This window comes from Leptosomus discolor, chromosome 7, assembly GCF_034619465.1.
Source record: "Leptosomus discolor isolate bLepDis1 chromosome 7, bLepDis1.hap2, whole genome shotgun sequence".
Classification (NCBI taxonomy): domain Eukaryota; kingdom Metazoa; phylum Chordata; class Aves; order Leptosomiformes; family Leptosomidae; genus Leptosomus; species Leptosomus discolor.
In genome coordinates, this window is record NC_141397.1 from 58390909 (window position 1) to 58415134 (window position 24226).

General features: G+C 39.8%; 1 protein-coding gene across 1 annotated transcript; it reads left to right on the forward strand.

The window, feature by feature from the left end:
* Positions 1 to 612: 612 nt before the first annotated feature.
* TBL1XR1 (TBL1X/Y related 1) lies at positions 613 to 17302 on the forward strand. The gene is made up of 14 exons (XM_009961335.2): positions 613 to 670; positions 2828 to 2973; positions 4429 to 4648; positions 6721 to 6853; positions 7052 to 7193; positions 7481 to 7544; positions 7646 to 7743; positions 9506 to 9566; positions 10785 to 10906; positions 11412 to 11486; positions 13939 to 14066; positions 14249 to 14414; positions 15313 to 15414; positions 17265 to 17302. Exons 1-14 carry the CDS (start codon positions 613 to 615, stop codon positions 17289 to 17291), a joined length of 1542 nt encoding a protein of 513 aa, XP_009959637.2. The 3' UTR covers positions 17292 to 17302.
* Positions 17303 to 24226: the final 6924 nt, after the last annotated feature.

The window sequence follows — 24226 nt, forward strand, 5'->3', positions numbered from 1 at the left end:
GTGTATGGCTGAGATGTTTTCTGATTTTTAGTGGAAATAACTGGGCTTTCTTTGAACAGATACAGTGTTGTAGGCCATATTGCACATTTTTACTAGAGTGGGAGTACCTGAAAATTGAAGTAGATTAGAAAGTAGAACTGAGAACTTGCCTGGATACCAATGTGAAACCAAGTTCTCGACCTTTGTTACCCAGGCAGAGAGAAATCCACACTTTGAAAAATGTATTCCATAGCAATAATGTTGATTAGATGAAACTCACTTGATTATTTTTTAAAAACCTGTGAAATGAGGCCTTTTTAGTGCTGGTATTAAGCGGCATGGTTCCCCCGTCCATACCAATTTACATCGTTTGAGAATCCAGCCCTTCAATATTTAATTTACTGACCTTTATGTTGTGGTGAGACAAATGACTTTTTAATGACTATAGTAGACTTATTTGCATTATAAAATAAAACCATTGTCTGTGCTGCCAGGGAGCTACTTACTTTATAAATACAGCATTTGTTGAGAAATACGTATTAGGTACTAAAAATATTTAATTGACCTACTTTTTTTTTTTATTTTCAGGGTTGTGTCCTTTGTTGTGACCTCATGGTTTAACTGGGAATAAAGATGAGTATAAGCAGTGATGAGGTTAACTTCCTGGTATATAGATACTTGCAAGAGTCAGGTGAGTTTTTACAATTCTGGTTGTTAAACAATGCATAATTTGTTTGGTATTCATCTGCGACTGGCTTTAGCGAACGCAGACTCGCGTAATTATTTTGCCAGTAGGCATGTGCTTCTGTCTGAACTGTTTCTTGGTGTTTCTTCTCAACAAGAGAATGAATTCCTGCCAAGTTACCTTCTGTAACTTAATCAGATTTAGTCATTTGGAGTCTTCAGATGTCAGTCAACCAACTAAGGACTCACTCGATTGCTAGAAATGCATTTTCCTGGAGATCCTTATCTACAGGGTGACGATGACACTTTGCACCATTTTCTTTGGGACTAATTGAAGAAGAAAAAAGGATGACCGCCAAAATACTGTGTTTTCCTCTTCTGTCTTGGAGTGATGGTGTTCCTGCGAGCCGGTCTTGCGTGGCCAAATTCCTTGCCTGATTGTGACTATGGAAGGGCAGATGTTGCCGTACTTCAAAGAAAGAAGTGGCAGTTGTGACCATGTGACTTGTATCATTTGAATCTCAATACAGATTTTTTTTACAGCAATAACTCTTGGGTTCTCAAAAGCCTCCCTCCCTGCAGGACGCTTCCTTGGAGGATTTTGTCCTTTGGTGTCAGGCTAGCCAAAGCCTCCTGCTCTTAGGAGTAAAAGCAAAAGACAGCTGAATTGTCAAACTTGAAAAGAAACTTTTTTCCTGTTGAGTTTCTCCAAACTGACTATGTCTGTAAAATACAAACAAGAATGCAGCAGCGTTCCCTTGGACAGTTTATTTTTAAAACTTCCCAAACCCAGTCGATTCAGCAGTTTGAGTTTGTGTTGCATGTTTGGGTTTCCAGGTGCAGCCATATGGCTGCAGGGGGTTTTGTGGCGGTGGTTGTTCTTGAAGAGGCAACATCTTTTCCTCACAGCTATGGTATTGATTGCTTAAAGCAGCCTACATTTAGAACAGGTAGATTAGACTGGAAATCAGGGCATGCCCCAGTCAATGAACAAGTGATGGTTGTCAGCTGGCAGGAGGGAGTATGATCTTAGCAACAGACAAAAGAAGTGTTCGTATTAAAGCGGAAATAAACTCCAATCTTGTGGTAACAGTGCAAGCTTTAATGTATGTGTTTCAACATCTACTGATTCTTAGTTTTGTTTAGTGATCGCTGATGGGTGGCTTCAGGCTTCTTGAAAATGCATTTGACTGATGCAACATCTGCACAGTGTTTATGTCCGCTGCTCCTGGACTTCTCAAATTGAGACCAAGAAGCACCAGAAGCAATGGTGGATGGCAGTGTTTTTCAGTCTCTGCTTGTCAGAAGAAAGCAGAAACTCATTGTTCCGCCTGAATTTACTGAAAACTATTACACGTTCATATTCCACTTGCAGATTGCCTTTGTCACAGAAGCCAAACTTACAAAATTGCTTTATCTTCATTTGAAAGTTTGCAGGCAGCTTCTTAGTTACCTGATGGGGGCGGGGGGAACGAAAACAGAAACCCAGAAACCTGGTTTAAGAAAAAATTCTGTGACAGTAAAATTGATTTGCTGAAACAGCTATTTTTCAGTAGGTTGAATTTGCCTTTTCAGGGTGATGAGATAAATAGCGAGTAACTGCCAGTGCTGCTCTGTAAGATGCTTGCCGTTTCTGAATCGTTGCGCAATACTGATGTAGTTCTAAATGCCAAAATGTGCACAATTATGACAGCACCGTACCATGAAGTGAGTTCTGATCTACATACAGATCCATTTCACTTTCATGGGTAACAAATCAGTGAGTAAAAATAACAAGTGGTGTCTTGGAGATATGTATTTTCTTAAATACTGTATATCATACAATACATAGATATAGTTGGAGAATACATAAATATACGTAAATGCTATTGCAAATTGTATATTTTATATTTTTATATTTACTCATGCACAAATGTTTTGCCAATGATACCGTAAGTAGTTGCTGTGTTTATATATAAATGTTGTTTTTCTCTTTTCGTACATTTAAACTAGAAACATATGAGGGAAACGACAGAGGTGTTTTGACGCGTTTTTTTTGTAGTTCATAAGCGTGCCATAACTTTGTGTGATTTGCTTACGTTCGTGAACAGAAGATCCTACAGTGATATGGCAAGTAGCATTGTCTATCTATAAATGAATTCTGATGTCTTTGCCTTGTTTTTAGGGTTTTCCCATTCAGCATTTACCTTTGGTATAGAGAGCCATATCAGCCAGTCTAATATAAATGGTGCTCTGGTGCCACCAGCTGCTTTGATTTCCATCATCCAGAAAGGTCTGCAGTATGTAGAGGCAGAAGTCAGTATTAATGAGGTAAGGAGGCTTTGCCTGCAGGAGCATTATGTCCTTGCTTGCAGTAAGTTTGAATGCTAGTATTTTTTCTTAACTTTCTTGTATCCTATTTATTTACTTTTACTTCAGATTCCTTACTGCTGGTGTTCACCATGACTCCAGTGGTGGAACCAGAATGGAGTGACATAACTGGGTAGGGGTTCTGCCCAGTGCAGCCACACAACACCAGGCATGGTGTTCTGGCTCATTGCTTAAAGGTCCGTTGTCTGTAGATTTTTCACCCTAATATAATGTTGTAGTAAATCCAGACAAGTGCAATAAGATAATCATTGAGACAAGTAACCGCTTAATTTTTATTTTCCTAGACTTGCACTAGGGAGGTGGGAGAGCACTGTGCAGCTCTCATTTGGGTGATGTGTTGTTACAAGGAAGCAATGAGAGCCCAAAGGCAAGGTTTCCAAATAGAGAGAGGGTTTCAGCTTGTGGCAGGAAGGATGAAGGTATATGCCAGTTTGCTTTTTGACTCTGCTGGCTAATTCATCTAGATCTGCAGGATCTATTAAATTTGATGTTTAGATGGTTACTCCAGCAGTACAGAAAGCTATGTATCTTCCTGCCTGATGCTGCAGATACTCGCCTGTAATTTCCATTTCATTTATGCCTGGAAGGTTGGCAGCCTTTGTATGCGTCAGTTATATTACAGAAGGAAACTTTTTTTTTTTTTCCACTAATTCTGCTCTCTTTCCAGTCTCCCTTGTATATGTGTAGTTTTCATAGTCCCAGTGAAGCAAATCCTTTCCCTTAGGAAGCCTCAGAAAAATAAAGTGATTGGAATAGAAGAGGGAGACCCTATATTTATTGCAACGAATCCTTCTAGCTCCTAAAAATAGATCCTTACAAAGCCCCAGCATATGTATAAGAGTATTTTTAACTGGGTCTTGTCCATTTCAGGATAAAATTCTTTCTTGTTGTTTGAAAGCATGCCAGCACTGTTTAAAAAAAGGAAGAAAACTAGTCAACTCTCCAGATAATATGTTTATGGAAAGTATTAGTCTAATAAGATAGAATAACTTCACAAGCCAGTGACCCGACTTGCAATGTTTGCAGCTCTTCAAACAAACCATTAGATTTTGTTGCAGCCACTCATGTTTGAAATCATATTCATAGATAGCTTACAGAATTTTTCGCTTTAGCAGACAATTTAGCAAACTCAAAGCATGTAAGTTTTGATTCCAGAGGCTCTGCCAGAGGCCTGTGGTGGCTTTTTTTGCTTATTTATGGTGGCCACTTAACTTGAGACTAAAATTCCAATCCTAACCACAGCAATGCTGAGATATCACTTCCAGCACCATTTATGAACTGTTTTATTATATTAAATCCAAACTTTTACTTTACTCTTCCATGGAATTTTTGCCCATAATGTTAATTTGTACTTGGTATTGTCTGTTTTTGTTTTCTCCCTCTGCTGTAATTTAGGATGGTACCTTGTTTGATGGTAGGCCGATAGAGTCTCTCTCACTGATAGATGCAGTAATGCCTGATGTGGTACAGACAAGACAACAGGCCTACAGAGATAAACTTGCACAACAGCAGGCAGCAGCTGCTGCGGCTGCAGCTGCCACGAACCAACAGGGATCAGCGAAAAATGGAGAAAATACTGCAAACGGAGAAGAGAATGGAGCACACACTATAGCAAGTAAGTTGAGACGGAAGTGACCTTAACCTATGTTAATGTCATTTCCTTGTCATTCGTCATAGTACGAGCTATGTACAAGTGTTCTCTCGAGTACAAGAGAATGCCTTCGTCATGGGTGATACTTTAAAGATGGTGTCTCGCCTTTGACTGTCCCTGGTTTGGTATTTGGGATTGCAGGAGGCGATGCAAACTTCTGAATTCGTTAATTCACAGCATTCCATTGACCAGACTCACTTCCAGTACTGCTCCTTTCCCATCGTCTGAAGGTTTTTCACAGGATCCTCTGAGAGCTCTTGCCTAAAAAGAAAAAAAAAAAAAAAATCAGAGGCAACTCCTTAAATACTGCATCTCCTCAGCTTTGGCCTCTGTACAAGGAATAAGGAGAGGAGTCTGCTAATCCACAGGTGGTTAAAACTGAGCGTTGGTCGTGAAGCTCCGCAGTCTGCGTTTGGCCGGTTCTGGGAACCCCGTGAAGCGGAGAGCTGTAGCCGGCTCTCTGTAGGACAGGCTTCCTTGTCATACTGGGGTCATCCTGGCTGCTGAGACAAATCCTGCGTCCGTTGTCTCCTTTATCACGATCAGCTTTCGTGATTTGCTATTCAGAATTATTCGATGCAACTGCTTGCAGGTTTGGTTTGTTCATTGGTTCCATTTTAGTTGTGCTTGGTGAAACAAGTGAATTGTATTTGTCGTCACTGGTCAAAGGAACATACCTTACAGTCAGGCTTAGTATAGAAAAGTTCAGGTCAGGCATTAAAGTGTGATTTTGAAAATACTGTTCTAGAAGTCTGAATTACATATTTGAGAGGGGGAGTTACAGGTTTTGCTGTAAAAGCACCTGAAGAAAAGACATTGTTGAGAGAATATTCATATCAAGCCATGCAGGAGTTTTGTGTTTTACAGCTGGGTTTTACTGGGATTTTTTTCATTATTATATGTGATAAATAAACTGGAAATATCGTCTTTGGCTTCATCAAAGTAGAGAGCTTATTTGTTTCTTTCATTTAAAAATCTCAAAAGAGGATTTAGTTGTTGCTATGAACTGGATAGAGTAAGTGTAAACTTCAGATCTCAGCTGCTGCTGAATGTGATATACCAGCAACCCCTACTGGCTGGTACACCAAATTATACTGGCATTGATTCTCTTTAATTGAAGCAATGTTTTATTTGGTGCTCTTTCTTAAAAATACACATGTTCTAATAGCCTTTTCTGTTTTCTCACATATACAAACAGTGACAGAAATCCTTAATGTTAAATTAAGCAAGAGATGTGAAATGGTTTGTTTAACCGCAGCGAATAAATACCGAGCAGGTGAACGGTTCAATGTTTTTTATATTCGTCGTTTACACTCAGCGTGAATTTATTTTTAGTAGAAAGTGATTGACGGCAACTGCCACGAAAACTCTTTTTGTCAGTGGAATTACCCCCAGTATGTTTTACAGAACAATATGGATTCAACATCACTTCCCCGCAGAAAGCTATGTATTGTCACAATTCCATGGTAATTGCTGATGCACTTAAAGCTCTGTTATCAGTTTACCATATCACCAAATGTTATTCTATTAATTAAGGCCATTTTGTAAATGAAGTGTCTGAGATGGAGATTTAAAACCTGTTTGACTGCAATCGGTGAAAAGAGATTTTTGAAAATGAATGTGTCATAAACATATTTTTAAAGCACAAGATAGACTAGTAACATATTGTACTATGCAGTATGCTGCCTGAAAAACTGTGAGTACTTTTAACATCAGCATTTATTTTCTAACATAGTAAAAAATTAACTTTTGGCCTCAATTTTGAAGTTTCAAAATGAAATCCATTTGGATACTGAGGTTTAGAAGGGCTAAGAGCTTTCTCACAGTTTTGAAACTCCCCATCTGTTTATAGTACTTCATAAATTGGAACTGGGAAAATAAAGGAACATTACAGCTTTGTCAAACTTTGATCCATGTAAATTGTGAATCAGTTGTTATACTAATCCCAGAAGAATATGGATTGTACAGTAGTTACAATTACTTGTAACCAAAATATTAAAATCCACCTCTCTCTACTGTTGTTTCCCATAATGCAGATAATCACACAGATATGATGGAAGTAGATGGAGATGTTGAAATCCCTCCCAACAAGGCAGTGGTGCTGCGTGGCCATGAATCTGAAGTGTTCATCTGTGCCTGGAATCCCGTTAGTGACCTTTTGGCCTCAGGGTACGTGCATTAACCACGTGTGGACGTCATCCCCGTGCTCGTTGGCGTGATTCTGCCTGCGGATGGTGGCGAGTTAAAGTCATACCTGCCCCAGTGCCCTCTGCGTCAGCTGCCACAACGTTTGCCGTGTTGAAAGGAATGCTTTATAGAATAGAATTAACTGGAGAAGGAGTTAGATTCTCATTAACTGTTTTGTAGATCTGGAGATTCGACAGCACGGATATGGAACCTCAGTGAAAACAGCACGAGCGGCTCGACGCAGCTGGTACTTCGACACTGTATACGAGAAGGAGGGCAGGATGTCCCCAGCAACAAAGATGTGACATCGCTGGATTGGAACGTAAGTAGGAATGGCAGGGCTCAAAATACTCCGGGAAAATTGTACCTATAATTCTGCATCGTCAGACTTTAAGTGACAGCAACTGTGCCTCGTCTGCTACGGCTCCTGAAATATTTCTGGTTTTGAGTTGCATTGTAATTTCTTGTGTTGTACTTCGGGGGCTTCTTTTTAATAAATTGTAGTCAGTGGAATAAATATCATAAATCTTACGGAGATGTATTCTACCTGAAACTTGCTTTGAGTTACACAGTAAAAATAAGTAAATAAAGTGACCTTTTTCCTGGCAGAGTGAAGGTACACTTCTAGCAACGGGGTCTTATGATGGCTTTGCAAGGATATGGACTAAAGATGGTAAGTGAAATACTTTTGATTTCCAGTACATTTTCCTGTATTGTGGCTCGCAGCATAGTTTTTTATTTTTTTAATGTATTCATATCAATATAAATTTTCAGGTAATCTTGCCAGCACCTTAGGGCAACATAAAGGTCCTATATTTGCGTTAAAATGGAACAAGAAAGGAAACTTCATTTTAAGTGCAGGAGTGGACAAGGTGAGATAATCTTTGGTAAAATTAAAATTTTTTCCTTCACCGTTATAATCTAATTGTAAGCATAATAGCAAAGCTATGGAAAGTAAGTAAATTAAACTAAAGGCATGGGACATAAATATGTACGTACAAAGAACTTGTTATACTAGCTATGTTTCCTTGGGTTTTATAGTCGTTTATTGAGATATTTTGATTTATCAGATTTCAGTGTCCCTGGATCTCTTCCCAGTCAAGCTAGCGTAAGCTGCAAAGTGCGTGCGTTGATTGCAGGAACATGAAACCTTTGTAAAACCGAGTCATCTAAAATTTAGTGAAGCGCTTTATGCAAAGCCTCAGAAAAAAATTGTACCGGAGGAATAGGTTCAGGCTGGTTTCGATATCGGTCAAGCCTGAAAATGATTAAAAAGGTAGAGCTGGAACATAAGAAAAGTCAGTATGTCTGAGGTGCCAGTAGTGTAATACTGCGAAGCTCATTTTTTAACTGTGTTTTATTTCACATCTCTTAAACAAAGACTCACGAGGTCTTTAAATTCAAAGCTGTTGCTAGTGTGAGAGATTTTATGAATGGCAGGAAGGGCCCATAGTGATGAAGAATAGATGTCAGACAAATTCAAAGAAGAGAAGAGTATTCAGAGTTTAGTATTTCCTGTGTAACTGATTGAAGGCGCAGAAGTAAACGCAGGCTTTCTCTAGGCAAGACTGGCAAACTGCAAGCTCAGCAATAGCACAGGCCCACGATGCTTAAAACTGGCAGTGTCACTGTAAAGTAGTAGATTTTCTTTATTTTATTTTTTTTTTCCTGTACGCATTTAACCTGGTTTGCTTTAGTGCCCAGCTTTCTAAATGCTTGTGCTGGCACAAAAGAAGGGAAAGTAAATGCCTTAAAGCATGGAAAGGATGGGTTTCTTCTTTTGGCAGCTGTGATGGCTTATGCCAATTTTTAAATCTTTGTGGAAGTACAGCTTTAATTTGCCAAAAAATATTCTGGAGAAGATAGAAGCCTGTTTTCAGTCAATAAAACTCCTTGGACAAAGCAACTGAGATTATGCTTTGAAAAATATTCTGCATTAGCAGAAGGGTTTGACCCAACCTTACGCTGCTTTTCCATAAATAATTTGTGTGGTCAGTTCATGCTTCCACTGAATTCAGTGTCAAAATTTTCATCGATTGTTGAGATAGGTCAGCAATATTGGCATATAATGTGGTGATTATAAAATACTAATTTTGTCGTGTGAGATTTCTTTCATCAGAAGGATGTCAGAACTATTGGCAGAGAACATCTCAGAACAAAATTACACTCTTAAATCAAATCTTTCAGATTCTTAAGTATGAGACTAATTGTTTACATAAATAACTCCATAGGGACAAATGAGTCTTTGAAATTACACTTTGAATATACAAGTATTTGAAATTAAAATAGGTGTGTGGAGTGGATTACAAGAATATAAATAGGACTAAGGAGGTAAAGCTATTTAATTTTTGTTCATTAAAAAAAAAAAACCCACAACCCTCTTCTTCCCTCCAGCCCCAAAAATGTTGTGATTAAACACCTTTCTAATATTGCAACATATTAAGGTTTTCTACAGTTGTCTGTACATCTACCTCTTCCTTTAGTACTGGGTAAAACACTAGAAATACATAATTGGGAGCAGGTTTGGCAATGGGAAGTAGGCTAGGTAGTCTGGTACTTGTGAATGGTGGTAGTTGTGGGGAAATCATCAATTTACACAAGTTTGTTTATTGTTTATTTATCTGTTTAATACAGACCACAATTATTTGGGATGCCCACACTGGCGAAGCCAAGCAGCAGTTTCCTTTTCATTCTGGTAAGTCTTGATTTTGATCATTCAGAATTGTCATCTGAAAAGGTGAAAAAAATGATGTTTATTAAAGAAAAAAAAATAAAATACGGAGTTTATGGTGCTTATTTACACCATTTTAATGTCTTACAGGCAGTCTTTGGACACTGACTCCCATATTTGTAATCTGTATTTTGGGAATGTAAACAAAGATAGAATTGCTCTGATTTTGTAACTTTGTAACTCACCATTTTATTGCAGTTCTGTGAAAGTCGTAAGAGATAATCCAAATATTACCGACTTTCTGTAGTACAGTGGCAGACAAACCAAGTGGGTGGGCCACGAAGGATTTGTGTTTATCAGCTAAGGGCTGCATTTGTCATCTTCCTGCTACAGTAATCCCAGCTCCGCATCCCATTGTTCTGCGCTGCCTGCCGTGCTGTCCCCAATTTGTTTGGCCACAAACCAGCTGAAAGGCTGTTCACTGGCCAGCTGGGATGAGAGTGCAGCCTCTCAGGAGGTCAGACAAATTGCTTTGTGGGCTGCACGCTGTGCAAGCCTGCCAGAATCAGCTGGAAAATAGAATAGAGAGGATGACGAACGTGTCATTGAAGGGCCTTTAAGAAATGTGTCTCGTTTCCACTTTTTATTCCACTCGCAGTATGTTTTCAGCGGCATGACAACAATCAAAAACATCAATTCTTGATTTACTCTGAGCAATTCTGTGTGCTATCTGCCATAAATATCTTGGCTTGATCAAATGGAATATGTCACCCATGATTAAGCTTCAACTTACCACACCTTACAATGCTGGAATTAAGAAAGGAAATAAATCATTACCTTTCACTGGCTGCCATCTATCAGCACAAGCATGGGCTGTTAGTGGAGATGAGCTCATGCATGACGATGCGTTAAGTTGTGGGAACCTGTTCCTCGTCCTGACTCTAGATTGATTTATAGATGACTTAACTACAGCTTGTCCTGCTGCACTGTCTTCTCTATAACTGTTTCATTTCAGATATGTTCCATGTTTTAATGACTTCTGTTAAATTTTGTTTAATTTCTTTGTGCAAGAGTGGTTTTGGCTGCATTTCTCACTGTTCATAGTGTTTGAATATCTTTAGAACAGCTGTAACATTAATGATTGCTTCCTGTTGGCATTTGATGTGGCGCCTGCTAAATTTGTGAATCGAACTCCTGCACAATACGTACCATAGTCTCAAATATCTTCATTTTTTCTTTTAGCACCAGCATTAGATGTTGATTGGCAGAGTAACAACACGTTTGCCTCGTGCAGCACAGACATGTGTATTCACGTCTGTAAACTAGGACAAGATAGGCCCATCAAAACCTTCCAGGGTCACACAGTAAGTACTGGAAAATTGGGGGTGGCTATATGATGTACTTACTGATGAGAGATTGGGGGCCCAGTATACTTGCCAGTATACCGCAGTAGTGTAATGGTTGGTCTTTGGCAACAGGCAATAGATACACGTACCCAGGTAGCTGTAGTTAAGGTCATATGGTAACTGTGGTTTCTGTCGTTATTAGAACTATTCTCACTCCCATGTGCAGCTTTTTTTTTTACCAGTGCCAGGATGGCATAGAAAAAGTGAGCTTTAGAAGAAGAAACGTGGTGACTTTAAGACTTTGCTATGCACAACCTATGTTGTGTAAGAGCATGCGTGGGGAAATGTGATGAACAAGTAGCAAAAAGTTGTGGTGATTGAAGGCAAAGCTAGGAATGAAAATTAAATGTTAAAATACTGACAATTGTACAATACTCATAACTGCTGTCCAACTTTATCTTTCGTAAGCTGTCATTTGTAATGGAAGTGAAGACTCCAACTTATTCTCACTGTTCAATTTTAGAATGAAGTAAATGCAATCAAATGGGATCCAACTGGTAATCTTCTGGCATCCTGTTCTGATGATATGACTCTAAAGGTAATGGGAGTTCTGGTACTGGCTCTTCCCTTTGTAGGGCTCTGGAACGTGCACCATTAGCTTCGGCAATCCAGCAGTATTGCTGTACTTGCCGTGTCGTCTAATACTTGTGCTTTTTTAATGTAACAGGATTAGGCAATCGTAGCAACTCCTTGTTAATCAGAGCCAAGCTTTGGTCCAGAAAACTTGTTACAGGCTGCCACCCTGAGCCTTGGAGCATGATTTATTAGGTGCTTTTAGCTGTTTACAGAATCAGGTCATTAATCATTAAGCTGTCACGCTTGATGGTTGCTTTTGGTTAAAAGGAAGAGTTGGAATGCATGTTGTGTAACACATACAAGAATGGGGACTAGCTCCTTTCCTGGTTTTCTTCTGTTTTCGCCTTCTTTCTAGTTAAAAGCTTTGGCATGTTATTTCTTAAGAGACTGTGTGTACTCCTTGGTTTTTCCAGTTCATCAGGAGTCATTCTACAGTTCGCAATTGCACCTACACTTTTCCTCCAAATAATTCATAGCAACGTGCTTTTCTTGTAGAACTGGGGGAAACTTGGGAATGCAGAGGATACTGTAGCTCATACATATAACTTCAAGGCGCCCTAGAGATCCGTACAAAAATACCACCAGGTTAGATGTGCTAGGAGAAAGGAAGTTGGTCATGCCTGACAGGCCTGTGCTGTTTCCGTGGTGCAGGTGCTTTCCCGTTACTCCCATGCTGCTCTATATTTAGCCGGTGTTTTAGCACTGTGTTTGGTGGAGTTTCAGGATATGGTTTTTTATGTTGACAGCGCTGTCCTACTACTCGCCCTCGGGACAGTTACCTCCATCTAGCTCACTGCTGTTTAATCAGAGACAGGGAACGGCTGAATGAGTAGCCAGATATCCCCTCCTGTGCTGGCACACAGTCAGGCTCTTGCAATGGAAATCCCCTTGTCTGAACATAAACACTTAAGCATTAGGCCTCCAGGCTAAAGCTAGATGTCTAGGCACCTTTAGTCAACGGAGTGTCCAGCACCACTGAAGAACAAGTCATCCTTCCCTGAGTTTGGTGTCTTAAGTCAAGTGTGATGAGAAAACCCCTGCGTGTTCTCCGTTGGCAATGGATGGAGTCACACTCGCCAGTTTAAGCTGGGTATTTAACACTTAGGCAGCGGAAACTCAGATGAGGTGAATTCCAATCCAGAGCTCAAGCTGTTGCTGCTGCCTCTCAGGGAGCAGAGAGGTGACAACTGGGAACGTGTGGGCTCGGGCAATTCAGGCAATTAACTTCTTGGTTGCTGTTCTGAATTCAGCCCAGCCTGGAAAGAATTTTATGATTTTTTTGTCCAGGTCTAACTGGAAGGCCAATTAATTGCTTGTAGATAAGTCTCCATGTCACTTATCACTTGTGGATCACTTACTTTTCAATGGCAGTAGGAATGAATGTCAGGTTCTGAAGCATATGGAAGATGCCTACTGATTTATATATTTATTTATGTGTTTTTCTCTCTTGTGATGACAGCTTAATGTTCTCCAATATGGACTCTTTTCATCTATACTAGTTTTGGGAAGAGAAGCTAGATTTTGAGCCCATCAATTTAAACTGGAAATACAATTTTAATTCTGTCTGCACACTGAAAATCAATTTCCACTTCAGTGAGGCACCAATCCTGAAAAGCATAAATCATTTTAACATACACTTCAGTTGCGTCTTAAATACTGTTGGGCTTAAACATGCTTCTGTTAGCTTTTTCTAACAAAGGGTGAGCCAAAAGCACTGCTGAAACGTGTCATTAAAAAAAGGGTACAGATTATTAGCTGCCATATCAAGTTTCACCTTTAGGAGGAGGTATGAAAGCCTTCCAAATTCCCTTCGGTTGTGGCAATGCAAACTCTTAATAGAACAAAGTCAGTCTGTTGGAGGTTAATCATGCAGGAGTTGCAGTCCTCAGGAACTGAGTGAGGTATTGAGCAAACACCTGGCAGTGCAGCTCCTAATAAGCCAGGAAAGTGCCATAATGGTTTTTCAAATATGCATCTATGGCTTTGTATGAGACCAGGAAATTTCTCTGCTGTCCCTTTATTTCACTCAGTCTGTGTAGCAAGTTCATTTAAAAATAGGACTGTCATATTTTGTCAACTCAGACGTGAACATATACATACTGCTCTTCTCATTTTAGCATCTGTTCTCATCCCTGCACTTTTCAAGGTGCTTGTAGTTAACACAAGCAGTTGGTTTGTACAGACGGCACCTTTATTACTCGTTAACCCCATTGGGTACTTATAACTCAAAGAACGGAGGGTGCTGGAATAGTACTTGTCGTAATTACTCTGGAAACCCAGCAGTCACGGCAAATGTTTTGAGTGGCCTAAAAGGTATCAGTCAGGCTGCAAATGATAAAGAAGAAAGATGTAAAATGTATTTTAATACAATATTGTGCTAAATGTCTTTGTGTTTTCTTCTGTTTCTGTCATAGATCTGGAGTATGAAACAAGACAGTTGTGTCCATGATTTACAAGCACACAACAAAGAAATTTATACTATCAAATGGAGTCCTACAGGACCAGGAACAAATAATCCAAATGCCAATCTTATGTTAGCAAGGTACTATTTAATCCTGGTTTTAAATGCTTGTTAAGCATTATTTTTCCTTCAGTCTTTATGTGTGAAGGTTCACAGAATGTTTTGAAGCACGTAGGATACTTTATCATATTGTGTTTGTATTAGTAGCAAAAATATGGCAGATTGAGATGTAATTAACCTGTGGGTTTTTTTTCCCTTGACAGTGCATCCTTTGATTCTACTGTTAGGTTATGGGATGTAGACAGAGGAATTTGTATTCATACTCTGACAAAACATCAAGAACCTGTGTACAGTGTAGCTTTCAGTCCTGATGGCAGGTACCTGGCCAGTGGCTCCTTTGATAAGTGTGTACACATCTGGAATACACAGGTACAGCTCTGCTGTCTGTTTAGACGTTTGTGTTTCGGTCTTTCCCAGCTGCACCCTTCCCATCTTCGTTGCTCTGTCATGTTTTGGTCACAAAGAGCTTTGCTGTTCCTAACACACTGATTTGCTTTCTCTTTTTTTCTAAGGTTACTTGTGTTAATGGATGTACATTTAATTTCTCTGAGTGCTTGCCTATGGTGAAGTAATAATTGGCTTTGCATTGTCTTTACTTAGCAAAAAAAACCAACCCCCCCAAAAACAAACAAACAAACAAAAACCCAACCAAAAAACCACCACCACCAAAACACATCCAGCAGAGTGTCTCCAGTAGCACGTGGCATCCAAAAGTTCTTTGTTAACTCTGAACTTTAAACTCCTGATAAACAGGTTTGCTGTGAAACGTGATGACTGGGTGTGGACGTACAAATCTGATAGCTTTTTCATTGAATTTCACCGAAAAACAAGAGATTGTAAAGTGAGAGAAGGCGATGATGACAAAGTGTTTCTACATAACTTTCTAAGAAAGGACACTATTGTTTTGTATTTCTGGCAAAAAAAAAAAAAGGGCCGATTGTGGATGAACGTCTAAAGACCTTGTTGTTAGGCAAGATGTGCTCTCTGGCTACTGGGAATTGGATATTAATTTTTGAAAGGCTCATTCCAGTGATTGGAAGTAGTCGTGACCATCCCCAGTTTTGCCTGACAAACACAGGAGATCAAGATGTGGGAGCTGTGTTTGTCAGCCTTTAACACAGTGCCGAGACTGTCCATGAGTCTCCTCTGGATCATTTCCTCTGAGAATTTCAGCTTTTAAAAGCAATGGGGAAGTTTTACATGTTGTGCAAATTCTACTTGATGCTTGGATTTTGTTGTATTAATTACATGTTTTGTCCCTTTTTAGACAGGTGCCCTAGTTCACAGTTATCGGGGAACAGGAGGAATTTTTGAGGTTTGCTGGAATGCAGCAGGAGACAAAGTTGGAGCAAGTGCTTCAGATGGTTCAGTAAGTGCTGCTTGACGTGGTTGACACCTAACAGCAAGCATCTTCTGGAAATCTTTTCACTAAGAATGGAGGCAAAATCTCCTTCTGTAGCTGAGGTTTGAATACAGCCAGCTCACCTGTAGATTTTCGCCTCTAAGGGTGCTGTACTGTTGGAAGGAGAATAGCTTTATTCCAGCTTAATGCATTACTATTCTAAGCCTTCCAATAATCTCAGAAGGTGAAGTTGCCTCTAATTTAGATTTCCCTACTGGGCCTTGCAGTGGAAGTGTGTTCAGCATGGCTGGTCTGTTCGTTGTAGTCTGGAAACAAGTTTTTTTGCCTCTTGCCCTTTTCAAGTGAAAATGTGCAGTGTAGGTGATATTCTTATAATGCGTGATAGGAATGAAGTATCTTCTGCATTGCATTCAACAGAAAGTACAGCAAAACAAAGCACCAACTTTTCAGTGCTCGTAATCAAAAGGCTCCTAAACCCAACAGGAACTCTATGTAAATACCAGTCTGCTTGGTTTGCTCAGGAGAAGCAGGGAATAAAATCACATTTAACTAATCATGAATGCACCCCCCCATCGGCTCATAGTGGTGCATTGTAGCATAGCATCACCTCGTAGCTCTTCTGACGTTGTCCTGCAACGTACTGCAGTGAAATATTATAAAATATTCATAACAAGTATGTAACAATTAATAACAAGTACGGTACTTGATTTTTTGCTTGCCTCTCTTTTGCCATGGTTTTAAAAGAAAGGAGAAGAGCCTAAGGAAAACCGAAGTTAGAATAAAATAAGAGTGATAAAGGAATTGTATTTTGAAGTGTTGTAGCTTAAAGTAACAAACGTCAGCAAAAAGCATTGCTGGTAGCTTTGTAGTCCGGGCTCAGGTAGTACCTTAACAGAGGTGCCAAAGCGTCCTGGCCTGCGTGCTCCCTGCTGGTAAGGAAGATCGGTTTGTTAGAGTTCAGAACAGAAAGTAGGAAGTTCTGAATTTTAAATAGACTAAATTCTAAAGAATTAATTTTTGTTAGGCTTTCATCTCATTTTAGTCTTATAAGTATAGATAATATCATAAAAGGAACAAAAGCTCAAGGCATATCCTAAGTAGAAATTAACTGTCGTTCCCCCTTAGAGGACCCTTTTATGCATGTGCTGTGTAACCTTTCCAGTCTTGCCGTTAATTTGACCCGAGAGGCTGATTGTACTTGCAATTTGTTTTTATTTAGTTTCTGCTCTTTTAAAACTGTTGGGTTTATTTTGTCTTGTATTGTTTTTTTTCTCATTCCCTCTGTTTTAAGGGTACTTGTAGCTGGTAGTAACTGAGCAGATATACTCACTTTGAACTGTTTGATGGCTAAAAGCGTGGCTTGTATAGGATTATATTTTACTCGTAGATTTCTGTATCTGACAGAACTAGAGGCACTACTTAGTGAAGAGCTTGACAAGAGTAAAACCGGAATTTGTAACCGTCAGCGTTTTTTTCAGAATTATTCTGATCAATTCTAGTATTTGCCCACGTATTTTTCATTCCATCGTACTGTATTTTTATAACCTAGATTCAAGTAAGTTCTCAGCCTCACAATATCAACTAACAGGCAGACAGCTTGCGTAAGAGGTTGTCGATGTTCTGACAGTAACTCATCAGGCAGCTGTACCCTTCGCCCTGGGTCTGCCCTGGGTGCTCATAAACAAAGTGCTCTCGCCTGGTGATGCCCCCCGCGCCCCCTCTATTGTTAATAGACACAAGACTGAGCTGACACAATCGATTTCATGGCTTGTGCTCCAGCACTTCATGCAGAACTGTATAAATGTGTAGTATTGTGCAGTGGGCAATTCCTGTATGTGCATTTCTTTTTCTTGCAGGTTTGTGTATTAGACCTACGGAAATAGCGCTACTAGTTGGAAGCCATGGACCGACTATGAATGTGTACATAGCCAAAATGACTGTCCCTGACCCATGTACTGCTATAGTCCCAATTGAACCATGGCCAGTCCACTACAGCCAAACGTAAAAGAAATATATACATATACTGTATATAAAAAAAAAAAAAAAAAAAAAAAAGGAAAAAGAAAAAAATTACACCCTGAAGAGGATGACAGAGTTTTGTCACAGCTTGTGAATCCTGTTCACCAAGTGCTGGAATCTGCTGTGCCCCAAAATAACATTTAAAGGTTTTGGATATGAAAAACAGAAGAGAGAGCGAGAGAGAGAGAAATATACCATACACAAGAGCAGACCCATATACATACCAAATTCAGAAGATACTAATGGCAGCCTTCATTACCCCTTCCCCCCTTTAAATCCATGATGGCAATGGATTGTGGGGTATTTTTGTTTTCCTTCTCGGTAGTTGAGCAGTTTGTGTGTACAGAGAAAATGGACTTACAGAAATCTGCAGCAGTAGTTTTTCCTTTGCTTTTAAACATTGGGTTTTCTGTTTTGTTTTGGTTAAGTTTGCGGATGCATGAAGTAAGGGAGTGAATTAGTTTCTTGTTTATATTTTTTTCACCTTGGAAAAAAATGTTTCTTTGAAACATATTTTAATGCATTCTTTGAAGAGGTAGATTGAACCTGATAATGTTTGGTACATTTTGTGGCTCCCAGAGCACAATTTTGTGAACAGAGGGAGGGTGGAAAAGGGATTGTGGAGAGAGAAGAAAAAACATCCTTCTTCGAGGCATGATATTTCATGTCCTGCTCATCTACAAAGTATGACAGTAATGGGTATAATGCTATGTTTTATTTTCTGGTGACATGGCTGAAATGCAGTAGTTTCTTATTTGGGACATAATTCTGCCAAACTTAAGAACAGAAGGGCACAAAAATACAGAAAAGAAAAATACAGGGATGCAAAAAAAAAAAAAAAAAAAAAAAAAAAGGAGGAAAAAAATGCATCTTCTGTTGCTTTAAGACCATAGCTAAAATATGGTTAAATTGTGCACTATTGTGAAAAGGAGCAAAGTTATAGCTGGGGGATTGTTTTTAAGAGGTTAAGATCTTTCTGGACAAGGGTTCATGCCACAGCTTCTTTGAGAGTTGCCCATCATTATTTGTAGGAGCTTAGATGTATAATTGTAACCAAACTCCAGTATTAAAAGTATCTCATGTAATTTTTCTTTATTAAAATAAAATCTTTGGCATATATTTGATAACACTGCCATTAAGAGGCAAAATGTTTACTACCTTAGATTTAAAAAAAAAACTTAAACAGAGGACTTGCTTCAAGTTTATTTTAATAGCAGTGATTCAGCTTATTTAAAAGATGAATACTTGCACTAATTCCCCTGCTGCTCCAGTCCTGCAGTTTATTGTATCTTGTGACTACATTTTTTTCCAAATATAGGGTAGATGTAAGCTGCTATTTTTTTAATAATCACTACTATATAGTGTCTTTTACTCTGTTTACAATATCAAGTATTTTTCTTACAATGACAGATGTATATGGCAAACCTTTTTCTGCTCATGTGATTAAAAGTATACTGATAGTGATTTTATTTGTAAATGATAGCATGAGGTTGTGTTTACGCGTATGTGTAGTCGAAAAGGTTGCATCATGTCTTGCGTAAGATTCCAAGAGTGTAAATTTATAAAAAGAGAGGTTGTCAAATTTATGTCACAGGCATTTTACGTAAGAAATGGTTTATATTACAGAGCTTTGCAAAGTTACCGGTTTTATAACACTATTTCGATCATGGATCATTTTGTGGCTTATGATTGCTAGTCTCCAACCAATTTTTTTTTTTGGGGTTGTTTTTGGGTTTTTTTTTCCCCCCCTCTGAGTTAGGTATAAAATGATTTAATTGAGATAATGCAGCTTTGACATGTTAACTGTTGTTCTTCAGGCATTGATTTCTGCTATTTCCATGGAATAAACACGACTTGAAGCAAGTCTGAGTTTGGCTAAGGTAGGGTAGCAATTTGCCAGTGGTAAAGAGAAGTCATCGATACATTCTTTATAGATACCCCAGGATTATAAACCTATCACACACAGCGTTTAAAACCAACAAAAAGTCATATCCATAAAGACAGTCATCCGCGGTGGTTCGGTGCCAGCTATTTGTAGGGTTTTGGAACATATTACAAATGTTTAGAGCAATTACCCTGTGAGTTACAATATGTAGGAAACCTAATATATTGAGTGTCTGGCACTTGAAATATTGCTTTTATTGCTGGAGGTCCATGACTGTGGCTGACCTCTGTCATTTAATGAAAAAAAAAATGAAAATAAAAAAAAATTCTGTGCAATAATTTTAAACTGTGCTCCCAGGAATAGACACAAATGTTTTGAGTATGTTTAAGCTGCATTTTTCGTTTAGCAATGCATTTGTCAATTGCACTGAATTTAAATCTGAAAGTCAGAAGTGATTCTTGATAGTACTTTTGTATTTTAATATGGACAGTTTATTCATTTTCATAAAAGGTATTGGATGATTCTTTCAGCCAATCTAAACAATTGTGGTGGAATTCTGTGACATAGCTGCAAAAATCACACAGCCATGTTTTAGGGTATTGCCATTTTCCTCTTTCTCAATCATCAGCTGTTTTGGTTGTAATTCTAGTTGCTTCAGCGTAGTATCACCTATTCAGGATCAGATAAAACAGAACTTCAGTGTCACGGGTCCAGGGTGTTCAGGTGCTTGAAGCACAGGCCGGCAGGAACGTCAGATCTGTTGACTCGAGTGCTCTGGACGCGCAGGCTGAGACCCCCCACCCGGTGTTCATCAGCAGTGCCCCCCTGTAGTGGAATGGTGCCAGTTCCCACCAGCGAAGGAGCTGGCCGATAGGTATTTTATTGTTGTCCTTTACTAGCATGCCACAGTGCTGCTCCTGCTCACACCTCTTCTCGCCTCTTGCTCTGTACACTCTGAAGCGCATGCATGCAAGGTGTGCTAGGTTCTGTGATTATGTGACGCAAAAAGAAAACAAAAAAAAACAACAAACCATGACGTTAATTATTATCTTTTATAGCACAAAGACCTCGTATTCGGTAGCGAGGTGGACTGCCCAAATTGTTCCTTTACATTGAGTATGCCAAATGTCAGCAAGACCCTGACTTTGTATAAGCATTGTGTGCACATGCTCAGTCCTGCCTACCGAGGAATTCTGTGGCGCCTGTTTCCCAAGCGGAAAGGCACACGTGTGCGGACGCCTTTGCACGCAGTACAGTTCCGGTTTGTTCCAGTTCAACGCGTTAATGGGCAAATACCCAAACAGAGGGTAAAAGGAAGGGGGAAAACTGGGCTCAGAATTAACGACGGAATAAGAAAAGAACTGCTCTTGAGTTCGCTGTCTTTCTGTGCGTCCATCTCAGAATCCCGTTTCTCATTTCTGCATAATTAGGCCCAGGTTTCTGTAGAGTTCCTCTTTTTCTATTTTTACTTTACCTTTTTCTGCATTTTTAAATTGATGTAAAGATTCCCAACCAGTGGACTTCTTAGTGTAGTTAAGAGAATATCTAGGTCCTCATAAAAGCTTTTTTTAGACTCTTTGTAATGTTGATAAACTCAGTTTATTCTGGGACTACAATTGTGCAGGGTTATTTAGCGTGTCTACTAGATGATTGGAAATCTTATATGAAACACTAAAAGTGCCTCTTTTTCTGGGTTGGGTGGAGGGAGGTAATAGTTACCAGAGTTAGAATGACATGGCATTTTGAAGCATGTTTCTTGATTTCATGACACTTTAATGCATCTTGAGAGAAAGGCCAAAGATTTCTACCAATTTTAATTAATTTTCATTTTAAAAAGCACTCCTTTTTCCTTACACTGCTTACCTCATGCTAGGGTATTTAATGGGACGTTGTACCTTTGAAATGTTCTTTGTGTTTAGGAAGAATAGTAGGTGGTCTAGGGCGGTTGTGCCAGTTTGCCTGCGGAGCAATCTTAGCAGCTGATGCATTTAGTTCTGCTGAATGAAGGAATTGCATTAAAATCGCAAACTGGGTTTTTCAGCTTGTAAATAAAAGGTTGTATGTTTTTGTCTGTTTAGCGAAGAGGAGCCTTGGGACCCGATTTTTCCAATCTTTACTTAACCAGAAATCCCATTGTCTTTCACTTCATGAGAAAACCTTGCCAGCATAAGCATTGGAGGCGTTGGGTCTGTGTGATACCGTACAGCGCGCCGCGTAGGCGAAACGAGCCCCATCTCCCTCGAGCCGAGGCTCCCCTTGGCTTCGGTGGGGGTTTTGCCAGAGCAGGGCCTGCCAGATTTAGCCCGGTGTTCCTTTCTCATTGACGAGCGCGACAGCTTCTCCGTTACCGAGTCCTGCAGGGCCGTTCCCCAGTGGGATCAGTTTCACACTCTCCAGAAGTCTGAAGAAAGCAGAAGCAACATTGTGGCATGTTAGAAGCAAATATGGCTTCGGGAGACAGCAGTAAATCTCCATCACGATCCCTGACACTTTCCGTAGGGAGAGAGCCGTGGAGCAGTCTTCACTTCTCCCTCTAGAGAAAGCTCTGAAATACCACGTTCTGTGAAAGTGTGACTGTCTTCACTGTCAGTCTGATGGAAGGCAGACGAACCAGGAAAATCTGCCGTTTCTTGCGGATTGCAGATTTAGTGTTAATAGTGCTTCAGATCAGTAGTTTTGAGTACATAATTCGCTTTCTCTGCCTTTAAGTTTGAAGCTTGACAATAACTTGAGGCATGTTTTTGTTTTCTTTTCTTTTTTTTTAAATAATCATTCATTTTTACTTCATAATGTTTTTTGACATTTGTGGGTAATTACGAGAAAAACAGTCTGCATGTTGTTGCTAGTCCAGTGTACTTTGCAATCTTGTCCTCAACAGACTGCAGTGTGCAGAACAGTAATTCTAGAATACAGAAGTAATTTTCTCTCTCTCCTGACATTGACATTGTAGTTGTAATGGTTTCATTTGGAGTTACAAATCCTTTGGGTCTAATTCTGTGAGCCTACCTATAGCACTGGATTAAAATGTCTGCATCATTTCTTCAGTTATCCAGTTAAATTACAACTGTTGTAAAAGTGTAAACCAGCCCATGACAGTTTTTTGTACTTGTTTAAAGGACTTTTATTGTTCAGTTTTCATGAATATTGTCTAAAGAAGACTGATATAGATGTTCTATACTGTCCTGGACCATGTTAATTACACTTTATGATGTATTTTGGTTCTACATCACAATGATTTGTCCCCAAGGCCCTTATATCCCTTCTAGGCACATTTTCTGTTGCAGTTTCCCTTTGCATTGTATTGCTTTGACAACTGTAATTTGAATCAGATCTGAAAGAGGTCCAGAATAAAATATATTTTGATATTACCTTGGCTGAATGTTACATACCAGTGATTTAAAATGCTTGGTACGGAAGATTTACAGATGATTAAGCTGGGAAAGTGATAGACTGAAACGCTATTTTTACTGTTTGGTTTGGTGCATTTTCACATGACAATATGTAAGAAGCGACGGGAGGTGGAACACACTGTGCAGCTCCGTACTCGCTGTGAACACCCAGTAGCTCCTCTGAAACGGTGAGGCTGTCCTCTGCCACCATTTCCCGCTGTGCATTTGATTTACACCAACCGGTTTCTCACGTGTGCGTTTGACGTGCTTCGTCTTCTCCCTACCCACGCGCTTGTGGAAGACAAACTGAGGTTAGCGCTCCTCACAGCTTCACCCCCGCCGCTTTAGGAGACTCGAGAGGCGTGGGAGCAGGATCCTGCATGGTCACGCAGTCTCACGTCGGAGAGGTCTGGTCTTACGGAGTGACTCAATTGGATTACGCAAAGGAACGTTATTTGTGTTACTGTATTTCAGATGTTTGAAACCATTTAGATTTACACATGAAATCACGTGCACCCGTCTATGCATAATGATGTTTTAATTCCTTCAGAATTGTGGGTCATGGCGTCATCCGAGAGAGGGAAACTAGGTGGTTTATTTTCAGTTTTGCTAGAATTTTATGGCGAGATTACTGCTTTTTCATGTAGACAATTTATCTGCTATAATACGTTCAAAAGTAAGAGTTATCAAATGTTATCAAAATCAATTTATTTTAATATATTGAAAAGCAGACGCAATGGATTGAAAACAGAGGAGGGGGCTGTATTTTTCAAGCGTAAAGCCAGTCTTGGATCCCCTTCACCCGCAATCTGAGCGCGCTTCAGGATTGCTCTGTCGGCGTTTGGACTTGGAGAGCGCCGTATTGAAGCACTTCCAGGGTTTTAAGACAGACCCTTTGCACTAACTGATGTTGGAAAGTTCGTGTGTCTTGAAATTCCGTTAGCGCAAAGGCTCCCCTCTAGGGTACGGCCCCCGCGAGGTGCAGGCCCCGCGGAGTGGTGTTGCAGTGCGTAGGTGTTGGGCTCGCGTGGTAGCGGTGGCCGCCTCTGTGCTGAGAGGAGGAGAGCGTATGCCAGGTAGGTGCCTCACGCCATCGCTGTCCCAATCTCCCCTTCGAGTTACAGTTATCCTCGTGCCTTAGCGATCTGGTTCCTGTAGTTCTGTAGGAGCTTGTGATCTCAGGTACGCATGAAGTCTGTGCTCCCTGCCTCGTAGGGAAATGATTTAAGGGAAATCTAAGCAACTTCTTTGGTCCCCTGATGTCAGCACGGGGCAGCTCTAACAGAGTAATAATTTAGGAGGAATTTATCATTGATTCTGTAGAGAATAATGTTGTCCCAGTTAGTGCAATTTGTCCTTAAGGAAAGCTGACCCAGCAGATCGGCGGTGCGGAGGCTTTCTTATTTATCTGACTAACTGCACATTGGTACCTTAAAGGATTGTTTGAAGGATTAAAAAAGACACAGGTTTTCTTAATAGACGTAACATGAAAACGTTCAGCTCCTAGATTCGTTCTTCAGATACC

What these genes read in the sequence shown, in the direction of transcription:
- TBL1XR1 (XM_009961335.2), top strand. Translation starts at nt 613, where the DNA reads ATGAGTATAAGCAGTGATGAGGTTAACTTCCTGGTATATAGATACTTG. An exon ending in TAGATACTTGCAAGAGTCAG is followed by an intron (nt 671 to 2,827) that starts GTGAGTTTTTAC and finishes CCTTGTTTTTAG; the next exon opens with GGTTTTCCCATTCAGCATTT. An exon ending in TGGAGCACACACTATAGCAA is followed by an intron (nt 4,649 to 6,720) that starts GTAAGTTGAGAC and finishes CCCATAATGCAG; the next exon opens with ATAATCACACAGATATGATG.